The 22,779-nt window shown below is 40.9% G+C and overlaps 1 protein-coding gene across 1 annotated transcript; it reads right to left on the bottom strand.

Annotated features, from left to right (window-relative positions):
* Positions 1-1,197: 1,197 nt before the first annotated feature.
* On the bottom strand, positions 1,198-4,044 carry LOC120058842 (peptidase inhibitor R3HDML-like). The gene is made up of 5 exons (XM_039007580.1): positions 3,790-4,044; positions 3,280-3,398; positions 2,949-3,051; positions 2,396-2,511; positions 1,198-1,695 (listed from the first exon to the last, which is right to left on the bottom strand). The coding sequence occupies exons 1-5, from the start codon at positions 4,039-4,041 to the stop codon at positions 1,554-1,556; spliced, it is 732 nt and encodes a 243-aa protein (XP_038863508.1). The 5' UTR covers positions 4,042-4,044; the 3' UTR covers positions 1,198-1,553.
* Positions 4,045-22,779: the final 18,735 nt, after the last annotated feature.

Genomic DNA, 22,779 nt, shown 5'->3' with positions numbered 1-22,779 from the left:
CACAAAGTTGGAAGCACAGACTCGTCTAGAATGTCATTGTATGCTGTAGCGTTAAGATTTCTCTACACTGGAACTAAGAGGCCTAGCCCGAACCATGACAAACAGTCCCAGACCATTATTGTTAAGGCTGTGTAATGGAGGCGAAGTCAGGTGAAGGAGAGCAGAGTAAACAGGCGCACGTTTATTCCTTTCAACAATAGGCACAAAAAATGACATAAGATCCCAAAAACACGAAACATAAACTATAAAAGCATCGCGCCTGAACATACACCTTTAACAATGAACAATTACACACAAAGACATGATGGGGAACAGAGGACTAAATACATGTAGATTGATTGGGGAATGAAAACCAGGTGTGTATGGAACAAGACAAAACAAATGGACATATGAAAAATGGAGCGGCGATGGCTAGAAAGACGGTGACGTCGATCGCCGAATGCCGCCCGAACAAGGAGAGGAGCCGACTTCGGCGGAAGTCGTGACAATTATTCCCCCTCTACCAAACTTTACAGTTGACACTATGCATTGGGGTAGGTAGCGTTCTCCTGGCATCGCGATTCATCACTCTGGAGAACGCGTTTCCACTGCTCCAGAGTCCAATGGCAGCAAGCTTTACACCCCTCCAGCCGACGCTTGGCATTGTGCATGGTGATCTTAGGCTTGTAAGCGGCTGCTCGGCCAAAACCCATTTCATGAAGCTCCAGACTAACCGTTCTTGTGTTGACGTTGCTTCCAGAGGCAGTTTGGAACTTGGTAGTGAGTGTTGCAACAGAGGACAGACAATTTTTACGATTTAAACGCGATACGCACTTCAGCACTCGGCGGTCCCATTCTGTGAGCTTGTGTGGCCTACAACTTCACTGTTGATGCTCCTAGACATTTCCACTTCACAATAACAGCACTTACAGTTGACCGGGACAGATCTAGTAGGGCATACATTTCAAGACCTGCATTGTTGGAAATGTGGCATCCTATGACGGTGCCACATTGAAAGTCAATGAGAGATTGCATGACTGTGTTCTTGATTTTATACACCTGTCAGCAATATGTGTGGCTGAAATAGAGAATCCACTGTTTTGAAGGGGTGTCCACATACTTTTGTATATAGTGTACATTGCACTCATCTTCTTAACATTTTCAAAAAAGGACATAATCAAATGAATACAACAGAAGTACTGTCTGGTTTTTGGTAGCTGGGTTCTTTCTGTGTCATGGCGAGAAAATGGAGCTTTGCAACCCAAGAGTTTACATAGATTTAAGTTCACAACATCATGACCGAGGGGGAAAAACATTATTTCCCTAACATCCAGTGGATGGATCAAACATTAGTTTATGATAAACACAAAAATAGTGGTACTATAATTGAATCGCTGAAAAAAGCAGGTCTTGTGCTTTGATTCGTTTTTTATGTTTAGAAATCCTTCACCTTTCACACTTACCCTCTCTTGCAGTTGTTTGTTGCTGAGATGAATGGAATGGAATAATTGACCAGAAACAATGAACTCTTAAAAGTCTTCCATTATAACAGGGAAAGTATGACTGATGTATTTCTAATACTTTTTTCTTTTCTTGGCTTTGGCTTTTGAACCACTGAAGGAACACTGGTTTCTGTTACATGAACCTCCATATTTTGATGGACAGGCAGAGCACGGTTTGCCATTCTTATAGGGAGCCTCTCCAACCCAGTTCCCTCTGGAAGAGAAATAATACATGGTTAACTGCTGATCTTGTTTGCTTGTTTGTTTCCTGTCATTATAAAGAATATTCAATTAAATATAAGGCTCTGATGAGTCTAGCTTATACAATAGAAAAAGGAATGTATTAAATTCATGTAGGATAATATAACACATTAGATCTGGTAAACCTTTTTGTACCATCATCTTTGAAATGCAAGCGAAAGGCCATAATGTATTATTCCAACCCAGGTGCAATTTAGATTTTGGCCACTAGATGGCAGCAGTGTATGTGCAAAGTTTTAGACTGATCCAATGAACCATTGGATTTCTGTACAAAATGTTGTATCAAGACTACCCAAATGTACCTAATTGGTTTATTAATACATGTTCAAGTTCATAACTGTGCACTCTCCTCAAACAATAGCATGGTATTCTTTCACTGTAATAGCTACTGTAAATTGGACAGTGCAGTTAGATTAACAAGAATTTAAGCTGTCTGCCAATATCACATTTGTCTATGCCCTGGCAAATTTTCTTGTTACTTACAACCTCATGCTAATCACATTAGCTCAACCGTCCTGCGGGGGGACCCACCGATCCTGTAGAGGTTAATCTATATTGGGTATGTACTGTAAACGTATATTTGCATATACTGTAAAGTGTTCATTATAACAAGATGGCTTGCTCTTGCCATGAACAGAGAAGTGTGTACTTACTTGATAGAGTAGTTGCAAACCAGGAACACTGCTGTCCTCCAAGAGCTCCCGTACACATTCATGTTTGAGCATTTGTTGATGGCACATCCCATCTTATTGGTATTGGCCCAGACCATCTGAAATTTGTTGATGTAATGTGTAGTTCTCATGGTCAACATGATCAATCACAGACAGTTCTCACACACAGTCACCCAATTTCTTACTAATACAAATATAAACTATACCAGGACAGCACAGATCTTCTGTAAATAGAAGACCATGTATAGTACATACCACAAAAAATATGTAGGATCTTAATTGGAACACTCTTTTGTTGCGTATTTGAGTTTTAAAAGGCTTCTAAAGTTTGTAATTTCCACTTTGAAATGTAATACTTGATTTGCCCTAATGAAAAATTTATCAACCCCTACAAAAATGTACATTAATTATAATCCACATAATAATTCACATTTCATGTAGCTGCAGGATTATTTTCCTGCTGTAGCAAACTGGCTCAAATTAAAATCCTACATCTGTACATTCTTATTTAGTGCAATATCTAAGCCACACACACCTGTGTATAGTGGGAACAAACTGGTCCACTGCATGTGTTGGGATAGGAGAAGGAGTTTTTCTCATCTTGCCAGGACCTCACCAGCTCAATGATTGACCAGTATCTAGGAGAAGGAAAAGACCTTTCAGCATTTCATGTTTCTTAAAATACCACCCTACTTCATATTTGACCAGAAACAATGAACTCTTAAAAGTCTTCCATTATAACAGGGAGACAGTGTTCCTATAACAGTCATTGTTGAACAAAAACACACCAGATCTCCAACAATCACATAAGCAACAGCTATAAAACAGTTGTAAACATGGAAAGAACAGGGGTAGTTCTACAGTACCTGCCAGAGTTGATGGACAGGTTTTGGCCCATATATCTCATGGTCTGTGAGGGTCCATGATCCCATATGCAGCGGGAAGCCCAGGAATCTGCTGATTTAGCCAGTTGCTCATCCCACACCTAAAGCATGGAGAGAGAGAGAGCAGCTGTTCAACACTTCTCAAATAATATATATATATATTTTTTTTTAACGACATTCACCCTGTCCCTGCCAAGAGGATGGCTTTACAGATATTCACTGGTCCTATCTTTCTCGCGACTCTTTTTCACATTATGTTTGATTTTGTCTGTACTTACTTATGTGAGATTTTACTAATTCAATAAATATACATAATAAAACAATTATTAAAAAAATAGAATTCTAAAATGTCAAATCTAACTCTAGTGTAGAGCAAGAAGACCACAGTTATGTTTCAGATTTGATTAAGTGTTAGTAAGCCCAGCCATAGAATGTGACAGAGGAGCAGCCCCTTGTTTTCCTCCCCTGGTTCAGCAGATGCAGGGGCCTCACCATGATCTCCATATTGGCAGCCTGAGGGAAGACCTGGGAGCGGACACGGTTGTGATAATCCAACAAGGAATTCATTTCTCTGGAGGAGATGGCTCGCCTCCTTCGGATACGAGGCACGCTGATGCTGGTAAGATTCAGATTACTCCAGTCAGAGTCAGGGTCTGACTCGAAGCCAGGTCTAGTTAGGTGGAGATGGTTGGTCCAGTTGGATTTGGATAGGATCCGCACAGCAGCAGCTCCAGTGTAAGGCATTGACCACAAGATGGCAGCTAAGAGGAGCTGAGCACAAACAGGACGCATCTCGACCCTCTTCTCTTGTCTCTGGGTAGGGCTCTGGCAACACAGGGTTCTAGTAGGCTTCTGTGGAGGGCAGAGGCATTGAGGGCAATGTTAAATTGCGTATGTTTTTAAAAATAGTCAAAAGGGCAAAAATGGTTGGGGGAAAGCTTCTTTCTCTAAAGCAACCCCCTGGCTAACTGCCTCATAATTTTTTCTAATTCCTGTCCAAAGTGTTAGCTGGACTCTATCAACATTTTTATCAATTAAGAATTAATAAGCAACTTAATGATTTGAAGTCAGAATCAAGTTTACACAGGAGACAAAGAGAATAAAATTGTTTCAATTCCTAACGTATTGTCTGTAGTTTGGCAAACAATATATATACCAGTACTGTAGGTAGACCCTAATATAGAGACAATATAACCATATTTCAACCATATTAATTAATACATCAATTGCACAGACTGAATGTAATCATGACATTTTTTAACATACATTATAAGTATTGCTCAAACTGTACTTTAGACAACTATTTGTAATCAATATAATATTCATTCAATTTGACCAAAAAAATTGTCTGTTGAACAAGTAGCCATTAATTCATTCTCACATATCTAATAACATCAATAAATACTAGTAACTTTCTTATTGCATACAGTTATCAAATAATCTCATTTATATTCAATAAATAAAAAGGCAGCATGAAAAAGCAGCTGTAACAGTGCCCCAGACCCAGACAGTACATACTTTCATCAGCTGTAACAGTGCCCCAGACCCAGACAGTACATACTTTCATCAGCTGTAACAGTGCCCCAGACCCAGACAGTTCATACTTTCATCAGATGTAACAGTGCCCCAGACCCAGACAGTACATACCTTCATCAGTGATTCTAGCGCAGTAGAGCAAAGCAGAGCAGCCAGATAGGAGAAGAGAAGCCTAGCAGATCCACACTTAAACACTAGGCTTTGCAAACAAGACCGTTTGACATCTGTGGCAGGGAAATTTAACTGGGCCAACTCTCTCAGGATATCTGACGCACTCACAAGCCCTCCTGTCTTGTTCTTCTTTCTCCTCTTCTCCTCCCTCTTCTTCCTCTTCTTCTTCTCCCTCTTCTTCTTCTCCCTCTTCTTCTTTTTCTCCCACAGAGATGTTCCTTCCCAGGGGCCAGAAAACTATTTGATAGGCAATTTAACTTTCTCAATACACTCATTATGTAAACTCGGTCCTGTAAAATACACAAACACAAGATTTTCCAGTAATCATTTAAATATATATACAGTGCCTTTGGAAAGTATTCAGACCCCTTGACTTTTTTGTTGCGTTACAGCCTTATTCTAAAATGGATTAAATAGTCTACACACAATACAATCTACACACAATACCCCATAATGACAAAGCAAAAACAGGTTTTTAGAAATGTGTGCAAATTTATACAATTTATATAAATATTACATAAGTACTCAGTATTTTGTTGAAGCACCTTTGCAGCGATTACAGCATCGAGTCTTGTTGGGTATGTCGCTACAAGCTTGGCACACCTGTATTCGGGGAGTTTCACCCATTCTTCTCTGCAGATACTCTCAAGCTCTGTCAGGTTGGATGGGGAGCGGTCTCTCCAGAGATGTTTTATCGGGTTCATGTCCGGGCTCTGGCTGGGCCACTCAAGGACATTCAAGGACGTGACGCTTGGCATTCAGGCCAAAAAGTTCAATCTTGGTTTCATCAGACCAGAGAATATTGTTTCTCATGGTCTGAGAGTCTTTAGGTGCCTTTTGGCAAACTCAAAATGGGCTGTCATATGCATTTACTGAGGAGTGGCTTCCGCCTGGCCACTCTACCATAAAAGCCTGATTGGTGGAGTGCTGCAGAGATGGTTGTCCTTCTGGAAGGTTCTCCCATCTCCACAGAGGAACTTTAGAGCTCTGTCAGAGTGACCATTGGGTTGTTGGTCACCTCCCTGACCAAGGCCCTTCTTCCCCGGTTGCTCAGTTTGGCCGGGCGGCCAGCTCTAGGAAGAGTCTTGGTGGTTCCAAACTTCTTCCATTTAAGAATGATAGAGGCCACTGTGTTCTTGGGGGATCTTCAATGCTGCAGAAATGTTTTGGTACCCTTCCCCAGATCTGTGGCTCGACACAAACCTGTCTCGGAGCTCTACGGACAATTCCTTCGATCTCATGGCCTGTTTTTTTGTCTGACGTGCACTGTCAACTGTGGGACCTTATGTAGACAGGTGTGTGCCTTTACAAATGATGTCCAATCTCATAGGGTCTGAATACTTATGTAAATAAGGTATTTCTTTTTTTAAATACATTTGCATACATTTCTAAAACCCTGTTTTCGCTTTGTCATTATGGGGTATTGTGTGTAGATTGCTGAGAAGTTTTATTTATTTAATCCATTTCAGAATAAGGCTGTAATGTAACAAAATGTGGAATAAGTCAAGTGGTCTGAATACTCTCCGGAGGCACTGTATATACTGTACAGAATTATCTTCTGTTTCTATAGAATTGTTAAACATTGCCATTTCTTTTTGTATTTTCTTGTTTAGATGTATTGCTTACTTGAAAAATAGTACCAATGAATAATTAAGATGGTGTGGTTCATCCTTCCATATAGATTAACTATAGAATGAGATTTTTCCATCAAAAGAAGGAGCAGATTATTCAGGGAAGAAAACAGCTATAAAAACCATCCATTTCGTTTGGAGTTTGGGACATGTTTATTTACCAATATTTTTTGGGAGTGTTTAGGTCTGCCTAAAGAGCTGTTTGTAATCGTAGAACACATGCTTTGGCTGGCCCTCTACCTCCCCAGCCATCCCCAGGTTATTTCAATGAAACAGAATAAAAATAAATAATAAATAAGCAGAAAGCCTTTGGGAATGAAAAGACAGAAGAATGCATGTTAAGAATTAATGGTCCTATTTTGAAAGTCCCTGACACTGCACCAATAGCATTCATCTCCAGCTGTCCTGGGGATTTCTAGGAAAGAAGGTTCTGGCAATGCCAAGGTACACTACACGGCACAAGTGCCATGGAACTGCCAAGGTACACTACACGGCAACAACTGGCAAAGCTCTACCAGCAGCGTGAGGTCAAAGAGATCGCCAAGACACTGGCATCGTCAGTGGAGCACTTAAACTGTAAATGGCAAAGGAGAGGTAACTATCCAGTGATTAAATCAGTGGTTAGGGACTTAATCAAAATGTTTTTATACCATATATACAGTTGAAGTCAGAAGTTGACATACACTGAGGTTGGATTCATTAAAACTCATTTTTCAACCACTCCACAAATTTCTTGTTAACAAACTATAGTTTTGGCAAGTCGGTTAGGACATCTACTTCGTGCATGACACAAGTAATTTTTCCAACAATTGTTTACAGACAGATTATTTCACTTATAATTCACTGTATCACAATTCCAGTGGTTCAGAAGTTTACATACACTAAGTTGACTGTGCTTTTAAACAGCTTGAAAAATTCCCGAAAATTATGTCATGCATTAGAAGCTTCTGATAGGCTAATTGACATCATTTGAGTCAATTGGAGGTGTACCTGTGGATGTATTTCAAGGCCTACCTTCAAACTCAGTGCCTCTTTGCTTGACATCATGGGAAAATCAAAAGAAATCAGCCAAGACCTCAGAAAAACAATTGTAGACCTCCGCAAGTCTGGTTCATCCTTGGGAGCAATTTCCAAATGCCTGAAGGTACCATGTTCATCTGTACAAACAATAGTACGCAAGTATAAACACCATGGGACCATGTAGCCGCCATACCGCTCAGGAAGGAGATGCGTTCTGTCTACTAGAGATGAACGTACTTTGGTGCGAAAAGTGCAAATCAATCCCAGAACAACAGAAAGGACCTTGTGATGATGCTGGAGGAAACAGGTACAAAAGTATCTATATCCACAGTAAAACGGGTCCTATACCGACATAACCTGAAAAGCCGCTCAGCAAGGAAGAAGACACTACTCCAAAACCGCCATAGAAAATCCAGACTACGGTTTGAAACTGCACATGAGGACAAAGATCGTACTTTTTGGAGAAATGTTCTTTGGTCTGATGAAACAAAAAAAGAAGTGTTTTGACATAATGACCATCGTTATGTTTGGAAGAACACCATCCCAACCGTGAAGCACGGGGGTGGCAGCATCATGTTGTGGGGGTGCTTGCTGCTTGAGGGACTGGTGCACTCCACAAAATAGATGCATTATGAGGGAGGAAAATTATGTGAATATATTGAAGCAACATCTCAAGATATCAGTCAGGAAGTTAAAGCTTGGTCACAAATGGGTCTTCCAAATGGACAATGACCCCAAGCATACTTTCAAAGTTGTGGCAAAATGGCTTAAGGACAACAAAGTCAAGGTAATGGAGTGGCCATCACAAAGCCCTGACCTCAATCCTATAGAAAATATTGGAGGCAGAACTGAAAAAGTTACACCAGCTCTGTCAGGAGGAATGTGCCAAAATTCACCCAACTTATTGTGGGAAGCTTGTGGAAGGCTACCCGAAACGTTTGACCCAAGTTAAACAATTTAAAGGCAATGCTACCAAATACTAATTGATTGTATGTAAACTTCTGACCCACTGGGAATGTGATGAAAGAAAGAAATAAAAGCTTAAATAAATAATTCTCTCTACTAGTATTCTGACATTTCGCATTCTTAAAATGAAGTGGTGATCCTAACTGACCTAAGACAGGGAATTTTTACTAGGATCAAATGTCAGGAATTGTGAAAAACTGAGTTTAAATGTATTTGGCTAAGGTATATGTAAACTTCTGACTTCAACTGTATATACTATATTTTATTCTACTGTATTTTAGTCTATGTCTCTCTGACATTGCTCATATTTATATATTCCTTACTTTTTGGAGGCTCCATCTATTCTCTACCCCAGGGTTTCCCAAACTTGATCCTAGCACTACACGTCTGATTCAAATCACCAACTCATCAAGCTTTAATTATTTGAATCAGCTGTGTCGTGCTAGTGCAAAAACCAAAATGTGCACCCAGGGTGGGCCCCAAGACCGAATTTGTGAAACCCTGCGCTGCCTCCATGCCATGTCCCAGGAGAAACATGGTCTGTGTACAGAATGACCAGCAGTCTTTAACTTAGGCCTTCCAGTGAGTCTATCTCTCACATTGAGTGGATAGGAAAAGCTCGGGATCTCAGTCCTTATTTGTTTAGCTCAGTTTATAGTAGAGTTTAATGGATTTCAGTCAAATTGGCCTAAATGCAAACTGTAATAAGTACAATTTTTTCATGCAAATGAAAACCCATAATTCTGTCAGTAAAATATAGACTTCCTGAAAAGCATCCTGTTTTGAATAAATCATTCAGGTACAACTGTATTGATGCCTGCTGTAGGTACTAACTGGACCTATGTGTGGTGAAATTATTGACATTCCCTCAACTCTGGCTAATCTTGACATCATGTTGGTGTGAGAGGAATGTGACACTCATGGAACAAGGAGCAGTCAGACCACACAATGGAAAAATTAATAGGAAATGAAAATAAACCCCATACATTTTTATATAGAGTATTTATGGTATATGGACAGACTTTCCCATTTTAATGACCTGGCAAAAAGAATTGGCCCGGACAGTGTGACAGAGTAGTGTGTGTACTGTATATGGGACGTCAAATTCAATAAAGCAAGCTTGAGAAAGAAAACCAGGTATACAGTCTGTATAGGAGCATGGCAATACAGCCTGCACATGCATGTAATCCCCCTCTTCCTTTCTATTCCACACAGCCATGGTGAATAGAAACCAAATTACAGTAAAGGTGTTGTGGAATATCTGTTTCGTCTTTACCTCAGGTCTGCACAAGGTGTTTGGAACCTGTAAGTCGGATCTTTCTGATGAAGTTTCAGATACTTGAGGTCACTACCTTAACCAGGAATGTTCAATTCTGGTCCTGGAGGGTCAAAAAATGTCTGTTTTTTTCTACCTGGTGGTTAATTGCAATCACCTGGTGTAGTACACTCTTAGAAGAAAGGTGCTATCTAGAACCTAAAAGGGTTCGTCAGCTGTCCCCATTACCTGGAACCAAAAATGGTTCCCCTACAGCAGGGCTGCCAAACCCTCTTCCTGGAGATCTCCTGTCCTGTAGATTTTCAATCCAAACCTAATTTAGCGTATCCGATTCAGCTAGTTAAGGTCTTGTTGAGCAGCTAATTAGTAGAATCAGGTGTGTTAAATTAGGGTTGGACTGAAAACCCACAGGACTGTAGATCTCCAGGAAGAGGGTTGGGCAGCCGAAGAACCCTTTTTTCTAAGAGTGTAGGTCTGAATTAGTCCCTTATTAGAAGGAGAGGATGAAAGTGTTTTGGCCCGCCAGGAGCGACATTGAACAGCCCTGATCTAAACACCAAATTGTACTGCCATTATTCATAAAAACCTTATATAATTCACTGACAGATTGTCTGTGTTAACTTCGGCATTAATTGTATGTGAAAGGATGAAAACAGGGTATATTGCAGAAATCGGTACAATACCAAAAAGCAGAATCAGCACTCTAGACTCTGTTGAGTTGTCACCAAATTTTAACTTGAGAGGTTTGTTTTTATTCTGTAAATCAAGACATACCGCCAAGTCGACCTAGTCCAGTTTGGATCACCATGGTGACAGTGATTAGGTTCAGGAATAGGTTCCAGAGAGTTCTGGAACTCTGACTGTAGGCACCTGAGTAGAAACACAAGCATTTTGCCCTTTTGAGTTACATTTTACATGCTCTTGTGATTTATGTTAGTATGTAGGTTATGAAAAGCAAGGTGCCTTAATTTCCTTGCCAGCCACAGTCTTTGTTGCTTCATTAAACATGTCCTCCTTTTTTCAAAAGATTGGCAGGCTGTCCATGCAGCCATGGTCAAATGCTTACAAAACAACCAATCTTGAACCAAAGCCAATTTCATATGCCTGTAAAACCTGATCACTCAATTATATGCCCCAATTTCAAAGCCTTCAAAAATACCTCAACACAGTCTAGTAGTGTTGTCAGACTTTGCGATTGAGTGTCTAAAATGCACAGCAAACTCCTTCAAAGAGTCTGTGTGAGCTCAGGATGTCATAGGAGGTCACCAGAAAGCTAAAGACCCTTGTCTGTGTCAAGGTTTACCCTCAACATCTTGTTGGTGATCTTCAATCTTCACTGATTTGCAGTGGTAGTACCACAAAAGACTTGGACATTCATTTTGTACTTCATTTAGACAGTTGTTTGAATTACTTGTTAAAAAATTTAAGAAATACTTTATTTCACTTAACATGTTTGTATACTTTAATATGTTGGATATATGTGCCAACCAGCATGATTATATAATAGACACTGACCTAATGGTCTCTTAGCGCTGTGTCATACAGTTGCTGTTGCCCTCATTTTTAAACAATTGGCATTTTCCAGTGACACTGGCCTGAATCAAACTGTTATCTTTAGAGTTACATCAATGGAAGGTTTTGGTGTTGGTTATGATAAAATGAAGGATGACCATGAGACACCAAGTGCCAGGTCTACGACTGACAACAGAGCCTTGTCAGGGCTAGCATTTAAATATAGCAACAAGCACACCCATGTCAGTTCTGCCACATAGTTACCAGTTCTGTCATCACACATCAAAGGAGAGGAAAAATGTTGTGGCAATATAAAATGGATCCATCAAACCTGCACAGTAGTAGCCTACAAGGAGGAGGACATGGACTATCATGCAAGATTTAGATGAATGATGCAACATTATGGGATGGAACAGGACATGTTGGGTGATGGTGTTATTGGTGTGTTTGGGTGTAATGTAGGCAACAAGCTTGTCAAAAAATGATTTCCTCCTCCTCCTCAGACAAACTCATTGCCTCAAGAGTCAGTACATATGAGCAGTCAGCAGTGATATTTCCTTATTTTCTCCCAGTCCCAGGCCAGTTGGATGTTGAATAACAACTAATTGTAGACATGAAGGTCAAGGAGTGCACGGCTGTGTGATTTTCCCTCCCCTCCCAGTCAAGGAAATGGTAGAGTAACGCCTAGCTATCTCTGTGTGAAGCACGTCATTTAGCATAAATCCAAGAAAGAGTCCTGCTCTCTATGCTCCTGCTGCTTCCATGTAATGAGCCGTTGTTGTTTTTTCATGTCAGAAAACTTTGTCCAAACTTTATTTTGGCAGCAAGAAAACAAATTTACCCAGTGATGTAGCAGCGAGCCCTTCCCGGACCGACCGGTGAAACATAGACAGACGGAGGTAGACAGTGACAATTGGGTCATCGTTCCTGGTGGAATTTACAGGAACTGAAAGAATTGAACATTCTGCTTTCTAGGAGAAACTTTCAGCCAGGCATTTAGACACAATTAATGGTTTGACAGGTGTTATGAAGGTCCAAAAATGACAATGTTATAGAATTTAATCCTTCACACATAATTAGGCCTACTTCTGGAACGTTTGTGTGTTTTATGTACGTCAGTGAACTTTAGAAAGACAAGACACTGTTATTCCCAGCACCGCCAGTAGAGAGGAAACTATGCTAATTGCCACATTCGTAATGGACTTGAAATAACCAGCGTAATATTGTGCTATATAATGTGTATCAGACCTGGGTCAAATACATTATGTCAAATACTTCAAATAATCAAGCTGTGCTTGATTTAATTGGCCTGGTACAATGGAACCAACGGAATAGTCCCAAAAGTGTTAACTGTGTGAAATTCAGCACAACATTTATTCAGTCTTCTCTTCCATGTATTTATTTGACATTTACTGTACATGATCACAAACTACACAATCCCTCAAGCTAAAACAACTAAGGCTACTATTTTAGAAGATTATGTCACTTAGTATTCAATTAGCCGATCACCTAAAACACCAAATTAATAATTGCCAGGCTAGTATAGACCTTGGTCGAAATCTTTCAAATACTTTGAGAGTTCATTTTAGCCTGCCTGGAGTGCCAGGTGGGCATGGTTTGCACTTTTGGGAGTGCTTTATTGCTTACATTGCAACAGGAAAGCTTAATCATGCACAGCTAAAGTATTTTAAATAATTTCAAATACTATTCGAACCCAGGTCTGGACTGGTGATTTATCGTTTGGAACTCTGCTGAAGCATTGCTAACTGTCCAATAAATCTGACCAGACCTTTCTTCGGGAAAGCTTGGAGTAGGTCAGACTGAAGCTTGGGAGGATGATACCCAGACCAGACAATCAGTCCAGAGACAATCCCACCCCCTGGCCCTGCAATATGACATCATCTGTCTGGGTCTAGACAGAGCTGACTGTGGCCTTGCATACAAAAGCACACTGTGACCTTGTAGTGTCTAGGTAGTGCCAAATGCATGGCACAGAAAATTCCTGCTCACTAAATGAACCCCGTATTTACCTTCAGTGAGCATAAAATGAACCTTACAAAAAAAAAATGTATCTGAAGTCCCTTAGCCACAGCATTCAATTTTCAGCCAGCTAGCTCCTCTTCACCCTGGCTACATTAGCAGCTGGTGCCTTGAGGGAAGAGGTTTGGCAGGTGAAATATAGGCTCTACCTATGTGTCACAGCAGACACACAACTAACAGTCTAGAATGGACAGCAAATATATCCCATAGTCAAGGGGAAAATAACACTGACTACATTACTCTCCAAGCAAGGAGATCAAATAAAGAAACAAACTTGGTAGGAGTACTTGATACATATGTCAATTAGAGAAAGGTCTCAGACAAAGTTGGGTCTGCTTTGTTTTTCAGCTTGAAGTTAATAAACACATGGACAGTAAAACAGACAGTAGTCACCATGCCCGTCATTGTGGGGGAATGCATGTAGAGTTGGCACCCTATAAGGCCAGGTCAGGGGAGTTTGTTTAAAAAATGTACAGTCTAAGTGTTGTACTCTGGGTAAGTCCAGACCCTCTTGATCATTGGGCCAAAATGTCTGCAGGACAGCATCCAATGTTTTATCTCCTGCACAGTATTTGTTCAACATTTTGAAACTCCAGAGAAACTTGGAAAGGGTCTCCCTCCCCACTCTCGCCAACTGACTTTTAAATTAGTTTGCAGTGATTTTTTGCACTCAATTTGAACAATGACTGGATTTGTTGAGGCATTCAATACTGTGTGTATGTGATCATATTTATCATACATTTTGCAATGCATCATAATCACAAATGTTTCTTGTCCTTGCTTGAAAACAGACCAACAAAAATACTGCAAAAGTCGCCTGCTCTTGCTTGGAAAACATATGGATCCAACCAACATGTGTAATCTCTGGCTGCTCACCAATCCATAAAATGTTATATTGACAAATGATCAGAAAGCACTGAGCTGGATATCATAACCACCAAGTATGTTCATGTCACTGTTATAAAGCAATGTCAATCTCAAACTGCAGTGTCTGCTGTAATGTGCAGCACATTGAAACATTTTCTATAACTCGTCTTGTACAAACACATGGTAAAGATCTGACTCAAGATTACAATTGGACGTCCAAATGTAACTAGCATATCCTTCTAAACTATGCCTGCCTCTGCCAGACATTGTTGAAATCTGTAACCATTTAATTTCAAACACCAGTGTTTCACCTCAACCCAGCCCAGACTGTACAGTCAGGCATGGATTCTTGAGACAGAGTGATTTCAAGAACAACAGCCAAACACAAGACACTGATGGGGAAATGTGATTTCTAAGAGAAGCTTATTGGCCAAGTCAAAGTGCATCAAGTGCATCAAGCTACACTGAAGGATAGCCCACTTCTGAACCCTCGAGTTCAATATCCCTCATGCTTAGACAGCCATCTAGGGGCCATGCGATGCCTGGTCCCATACTGTTGGGACACTGATATAACAATAGCCTATATAACTGAAAACTACTTATTATTCTGTAACAATAAATGAAGCAGATTTATTACATTTGTGAACAAAAAGGTATAAAAAAATGGATGTCCAATTTTTTTTCTTTACATTTTACTTTAGAAATTACTGCATCGTGGTGGTAACTCTACAAGTATCCGATCTGTTAGATATAGCCTTATCTATGACAAAATACAATCTGAATTCTGTGTTTTTCAGATATGGCTATACTGATAGGACAACAGGGCAATTCATATTATCAAGCACTCAAATGTATTTATAAAGCCCTTTTTACATCAGCAGTTGTCACAACGTGCTTATACAGAAACTGAATCTAAAACCCCAAAGAGCAAGCAATGCAGAATCATGGTGGCTAGGAAAAACTCTTGAAAAGGCTGGAACCTAGGAAGAAACCTAGAGGAACCAGGCTGTGAGGTGTGGTCAGTCCTCTTCTGGATATGCCGGTTGGAGATTATAACAGTACATGGCCATAAAGGCCAGATCGTTCTTCAAGATGTTCAAACGTTCATAGATTAGCAGCAGGGTCAAATAATAATCACAGTGGTTATCGAGGGTGCAACAGGTCAGGACCTCAGGAGTAAATGTCAGTTGGCTTTTCATAGCCGAGCATTGAGGTCGAGACAGCAGGTGCAGTAAAGAGAGAGAGAGAGTCGAAACAGCAGGTCCAGGACAAGGTAGCACGACTGTTGAACAGGTCAGGGTTCCATAGCCGCAGGCAGAACAGCAGCAGACACTGGATCAGCAGCAGGACCAGGTGGATTGGGGATGGGGATAGCCAGGAGTCGTCAGGTCAGGTAGTCCTGAGGCATGGTCCAAGAGCTCAGGTCCTCCAGGAGGGGAGAGATGGGAAAATTAGAGGGAGCAAATCTAAGATCACACAGGACACCAGATAAGACATTGATGTATTAATGTTGATTGTTTTCTGCCCAGGGACTACAGATGAAAATTAGCTATCTAGCTAAATCTGGTGCAATGGCATGTTATACATGGTCCCTGACAAATAAACATAATAATAATAAAATAATTGCACCAGATATTGCAGACTGACCCTAGACCCCTGGCACATAAACTATTGCAGCATAGATACAGGAGACCTCGTCCAAAGTTACCCCCAGACAGAGCCAACCAGGCAGGATATAACCCCACCCACTTTGCAAAAGCACAGCCCCCACACCACTAAAGGGATATCAACAGACCACTAACTCACTACCCTGAGACAAGGCCGAATTTAGCCCACAAAGATCTCTCCCACAACACGAGCCCGAGGATAGGAAGGAAGATCACGTCAGTGACTCAACCCACTCAGGTTGAGTATAGCAGAAAAAAGCCTGGCACGACGAGATAAACCCCTCCTAGGGACGGCATGGGATAGCGTGAGCAAGCCAGTGACTCAGCCCCCATAATAGGGTTAGAGACCCTCTCCCAGTGGAGAGAGGGGAGCCGGCCAGGGTGGTTCGTCACTCCAGTGCCTTGCCGTTCACCGTCACATCCCTGGCCAGACTACACTCAATCATAGGACCTGTTGAAGAGATGAGTCTTCAGTAAAGGATGAAACACAGTCTGCATCTCTCACATAGATCGGCAGATCATTCCATTAAAATGTAGCTCTATAGGAGAAAGCCATGTCTCCAGCTGTTTGCTGAGAAATTCTAGGAACAATAAGGCAGCATGCGTCTTGTGGTCATAGTGTATGTGTAGATATGTACGGCAGGACCAATCGGCGAGATAGGTAGCAGCAAGTCCATGTAATACTTTGTAGGTTAGCAGTTAAACCTTGAAATCAGCCCTATCAATCAGCCTTAACAGGAAGCCATTGGCGAGTACTGGAGTAATATGCTCAAATTTAGTTCTAGTCAAGATTCTAGCAGCCGTATTTAGCACTAGCTGAAGTTTATGTAGTGCCTTATCTGGGTAGCCAGAGAGTAGACCATTGCAGTAGTCTAATATTGAAGTGAAAAAAAGCATGGATTAGCTTTTATGCATAATTTTGGGACAAAACGTTAAGATTTTTGCAAAGGCTGTACTTTAAATATTTTTTATATGTTCAACAAAAGAGAGATCAGGGTCCAGAGTAATGCCGAAGTCCTTCACAGTTTTTTTTGAGACGACTGTACAACCATCAAGATTCACTGTCAGATCCGACAGTAGATCTCTTTGTTTCTTGGGACCTAGAACCTAGAACCTCTACTTTTAAACTTGGACAAAACAAACAACTTTTTCACCATTCAGTTCCTTATATCTGAAACAAAGGCTTCCATGGTAGGCAATTTTGGGGCTTCACCATGTTTCATTGAAATGTACAAAAGTGACACAAAAGTGACACTCACATTTTATTTTTTATTTTTTATATTTATTTTTTTAGTTTAGTTTTCTTAATTTGGTTTGGTTTTTAACCTTATGGTCCACTTAGGAGCGTACAACAAGTCACAGTAAAACATGAACATTTTTAACCATAACCTTTTTTACATTTTTTTTTTTAATACTCGCTAAATATTACCATCCTTACAGAAATCTGTCCATCGATGAGCAAATGGTGGCATCTACGGCTAAATCTTAAAAGCCTCAGTGCATGAAGAGCAATGCCGGTCAAGTGGGGCTTCAAGCCCTGACTCCAGCAATTGCTACACCATTGACTTCAGTGTGTACACTGGAAAGTCCAACTCCTCCTCTGGCAACGGACAATGCTACGACGCTGTCATGAGTGTCATTCAGCCGTCCTACTTGGGCACTGGTTACCATCTCTACTGTGACAATTTCTACACAATTCCAAAACTGTTCCAGGATTTATTATCCAGGAAAATTGGTGCTTGAAGACCCTGTTCACATTGAGACAAATGCCCTGACCATGAAATCCCAGAGTGGATCCATAAGGTGGAGGAGGGAGGGCAACCTGCTGTATGTGAAGTGGAATAAAGCCAGCATTGTGTTGATGTGTGGTTGCCAACATTTAAGTAAAACATTTATTTTAATGTGTAAATGTGTTATATATGATATAGTCAGGGCAAAAGCCAGTTGTTACTTATGAGGTTCTGAAGTTGCTAAGCAAACAGGCTGGTCATTAATTATTTTGGGATGTTTTAACTCAGTCGTTCATTATATTCATTCCATGTTGCTATGCTGAACAAATCCTTGGCATGTAGCTAGCTAGCTACAGTAGCTAGCAGAGGTTCAATGATCACGAGAGACAAGAACTTAATAATATATTATAAATAATAATTTAATAAATAATGTATAAATAGGCAAAAAACTGCTGATTATCAAGTCAATAATACAACGTTAACGTTAGTTATGGAGGATAGCTCGGCTAATTACTTTACTTCTCCTTTGCTAGCCAACTACACACAATCAGATCAAGCAGCTGAAATGACAGCAAACTATGCGCATTTGTATTTGTTTTACCTGCGTTTCTATACTGAACAAAAATATAAACGCAACATGCAAACATTTCTAAGATTTTACTGAGTTACAGTTCATAGAAGGAAATCAGCCAATTGAAATAAATTTATTTGGCCCTAATCTATGTATTTCACATGACTGGGCAGGGGCACAGCCATGGGTGGGCCTGAGAGGGCATAGGCCCACCCACTTGGGAGCCAGATCCACCCACTGGGGAGCCAGGCCCAACCAATCAGAATGAGTTTTTCCCCACAAAAGGGCTTTATTACAGACAGAAATACTCCTCAGGTTCATCAGCTGTTTGGGTAGCGCAGGTGAAGAAGCCGGATGTGGAGGTCCTGGGTTGGCGTGGTTACACGTGGTCTGCGGTTGTGAGGCCGGTTGGACGTACTGACAAATTCTCTCAAACGACGTTGGAGAAGGCTTATGGTAGAGAAATTAAGATTAAATTCTCTGGCAACAGCTATGTTGGACATTCCTACAGTCAGCATGCCAATTGCATGCTCCCTCAACTTGAGACATCTGTGGGATTGTGTTGTGTGACAAAACTGCACATTTTAGAGTGGCCTTTTATTGTCCCCAGCATTTTTGATTATTTTAATTTTAAATGTAACCATTATTTAACTAGGCAAGTCAGTTAAGAACAAATTCTTATTTACAATGACAGCCTGTAAGGTATTATAAAAGGGAGAATGTCAGAGCTACTAGGAGTAATGGGTGGATGGAGTCAAGCGCAGAGAGCAGGTTTAACGAACGTGGATTTATTTTCCAACACACAGAAAAACGATCATGCCCTAAACACACGGGCGCATGAAAAAGATAAGTCCAAAACACCGGACTAAACTGTTCTGAGAAAATACCACAATCCACTTCACAATCCAACACCAACATAACAGAAAACAAGCCCGCACAACAGCCAGCGGGCTACCTGCCCTTAAATAGCCTCCCCACCAAACTAAACTCAAAACAGGTGCACCCAATCAGCCCAAACTAACAGAAACAAAAAAGAAAGGAATCGATGGCAGCTAGTAGGCCGGTGACGACGACCGCCGAGCGCCGCCCGAACAGGAAGAGGCACCATCCTCGGCGGGATTCGTGACAGAGAAATGTACTTTTCAACAGTTTTGGAAGGTATAGCCTACCTTCCAAAACTCGAGATGACCTCAGGAGAACCGTGGGTGATGAAGATGTCCACTATCACCTTGGAGGTGGCCTCACCAGTCTCGTCCTTGATGGGTATCATACAAAATAAAAATAAATGTCAGGTTCCAAGCATCCTTTTTAATGGGTTACAGAAGGGAATTTAGAGTTAAGCACATTCTCTTCCTTTACTGACCTTGGCATTGTGCATGGTGATCTTAGGCTTGTGTGCGGCTGAGCCGTTGTTGCTTCGAGACGTTTCTTCTTCACAATAACAGCACTTACAGTTGACCGGGGCAGCTCAAGCAGGGCAGACATTTTATAAACTGACTTGTTGGAAAGGTGGCATCCTATGACAATGCCACGTTAAAAGTCACTGAGCTCTTCAGTAAGGCCATTCTACTGCCAAGTTTTGTCTATGGATATTGCATATATATCTGTCAGCAACGGGTGTGGCTGAAATAACCGAATCCACTCATTTGAAGGGGTGTCCACATATCATTGTATGTACAGTGCATTCGGAAAGTATTCAGACCCCTTGACTTTTTCCACATTTTGTTAAGTTACAGCCATATTCTAAAATGTATTAATAAATAAATAAAACATCTCAGCAATCTACACACAATACCCCATAAAGACAAAGCGAAAACAGGGTTTTACAAATGTTTGCTGATTTATTACAATGGAAAAACAGAAATACCTTATTTACATAAATATTCAGACCCTTTGCTATGAGACAAAATTGTGCTCAAATGCATCCTGTTTCCATTGATCATCCTTAAGATGTTTCTTCAACTTGATTGGAGTCTACCTGTGGTAAATTCAATTGATTGAACATGATTTGGAAAAGCACACACCGGTCTGTAAGGGGTCCTACAGTTAACAGTGTATGTCCAAGCAAAAATTCAAGCCATGAGGTCAAATGAATTGTCCGTAGAGCTCCGAGACAGGATTGTGTTGAAGCACAGATCTGGGGAAGGGTACCAAAAAATGTGTGCAGCATTGAAGGTCCCCCAAGAACACAGTGGCCTCCATCATTCTTAAATGGAAGAAGTTTTGAACCACCAAGACTCTTCCTAGAGTTGGCCGCCCGGCCAAACTTAACAATCGGGGGAGAAGGGCCTTGGTCAGGGAGGTTACCAAGAAGCTGATGGTCACTCTGACAGAGCTCCAGAGTTACTCTGTGGAGATGGGAAAACCTTCCAGAAGGACAACCATCTCTGCAGCACTCCACCAATCAGGCCTTTACGGTAGAGTGGCCAGACGGAAGCCAGTCCTCAGTAAAAGGCACATGACAACCCGCTTGGAGTTTTCCAAAAGGCACCTAAAGGACTCAGACCATGACAAACAAGATTCTCTGGTCTGATGAAACCAAGAGTGAACGCTTTGGCCTTAATGCCAAGCGTCACGTCTGGAGGAATCCTGGCACCATCCCTACGGTGAAGCATGGTGGTGGCAGCATCATGCTGTGGGGATGTTTTTGAGTGGCAGGGACTGGTAGACTATTCAGGATTGAGGGAAAGATGAACGGAACAAAGTACAGAGAGATCCTTAATGAAAACCTGCTCCAGAGGGCTCAGGACCTCAGACTGGGGTGAACAAGACAACGACCCTAAGCACACAGCCGAGGCAACACAGGAGTGGCTTCGGGACAAGTCTCTGAATGTTGTTGAGTGTCCCAGCCAGAGCCCGGACTTGAACCCGATCAAACATCACTGGAGAGACCTGAAAATAGCTGTGAAGCGATGCTCCCCATCCAACCTGATAGAGCTTGAGAGGAACTGCAGAGAAGAATGCGAGAAACTCCCCAAATATAGGTGTGCCAAGCTTGCAGCGTTATACCCAATAAGACTTGAGGCTGTAATTGCTGCCAACGGTGCTTCAACAAAGTAGTGTAGTGGAGCGGGTTAAGAGTTTCAAGTTCCTTGGTGTCCACATCACCAACAATCTATTATGGTCCAAACACACCAAGACAGTTGTGAAGAGGGCACGACAACGCCTTTTCCCCCTTAGGAGACTGAAAAGATTTGGCAAAAAGTTCTACAGCTGCACAATTGAGAGCATCCTGACTGGTTGCATCACCGTAAATATTTTCTTAACTCTATTTCTTGAACTGCATTGTTGTTTTAAGGGCTTGTAAGTAAGCATTACTCAAGGATGTAATCGCTGCCAATGGTGCTTCAACAAAGTACTGAGTAAAGGGTCTGAATACTTATGTCAATGTGATATTTCTATTTTTTTCTATTTAATAAATTTGCTAAAATTCCTAAACCTGTTTTTGTGTTATTATTATGGTGTGCTGTGTGTAGATTGATGAGAGAAAAAAAACTTTAAAATCCATTTCAGATTAAGGCTGTAACGTAACAATGTGGAAAAAGTCAAGGGGTCTGAATACTTTCTGAATGCACTGTATATCATGGTCGCAAGGCATATGAACTAACAGGTTAAAGAGCAAACAATGCAATTATCACAGCACATAGGTTGTAATATGGCTTTTTTTCTGGCTTGACTCTCCTAGTGATTTTACCCAAGCACCGCTACTGCTTGCTAACTGGTTGTAATTATGCACGTGCAGCGTTCAACTAATCAGCAAGTCGGAAATGTCCAAGTTTCCTAGTTCCGACTAATATGTGGACCCGGCATACATCTACGACTTGAAGTGACTTTTCATAGCAGGTTAGGAGCGCAATTTTGCTAACCCTAACCTTTTTCCTAACCTTTACTATTGATATATATTTGTTACTTTCACTTTTACTTCACTACATTCCTTACTCCACACATTTTCCCTGACACCCAAATGTACTCATAGCATTTTTTATGCTCAGGAAGACGGGAAAATGGTCCAATTCACGCACTTATCAAGAGAACATCCCTGGTCATCACTACTGCCTCTGATCTGGCAGACTCACTAAACACAAATGCTTCATTTGTAAATTATGTCTGGGTGTTGGAGTGTGCCTCTGGCTATCCCTAATTATTTAAAAAATATATATAGATTGTGCCATCTGGTTTGCTTAACATAAGGAATTTTAAATGATTTCTTCTTTTACTTTTGATACTTAAGTATATTTTAGCAAATACATTTTACTTTTGATACTTAAGTATATTTAAATCAAACTTTTACTCAAGTAATATTTTACTGGGTGACTTTCACTTTTACTTAAGTCATTTTCTATTAGGGTATCTTTACTTTTACTTCAGTATGACAATTGTTTACTTTTTCCAACACTGCTCTATTCCACCTAGTCAGAACCGCCTGTCGTAACACCAAAATGCCAACATTCAAAGAGTTCATTGGCTAGAGAGGGCTGATGTACCTACCAATCCC

This window comes from Salvelinus namaycush, chromosome 14, assembly GCF_016432855.1.
Source record: "Salvelinus namaycush isolate Seneca chromosome 14, SaNama_1.0, whole genome shotgun sequence".
Classification (NCBI taxonomy): domain Eukaryota; kingdom Metazoa; phylum Chordata; class Actinopteri; order Salmoniformes; family Salmonidae; genus Salvelinus; species Salvelinus namaycush.
This window is presented reverse-complemented; position numbering and strand designations above follow the sequence as displayed.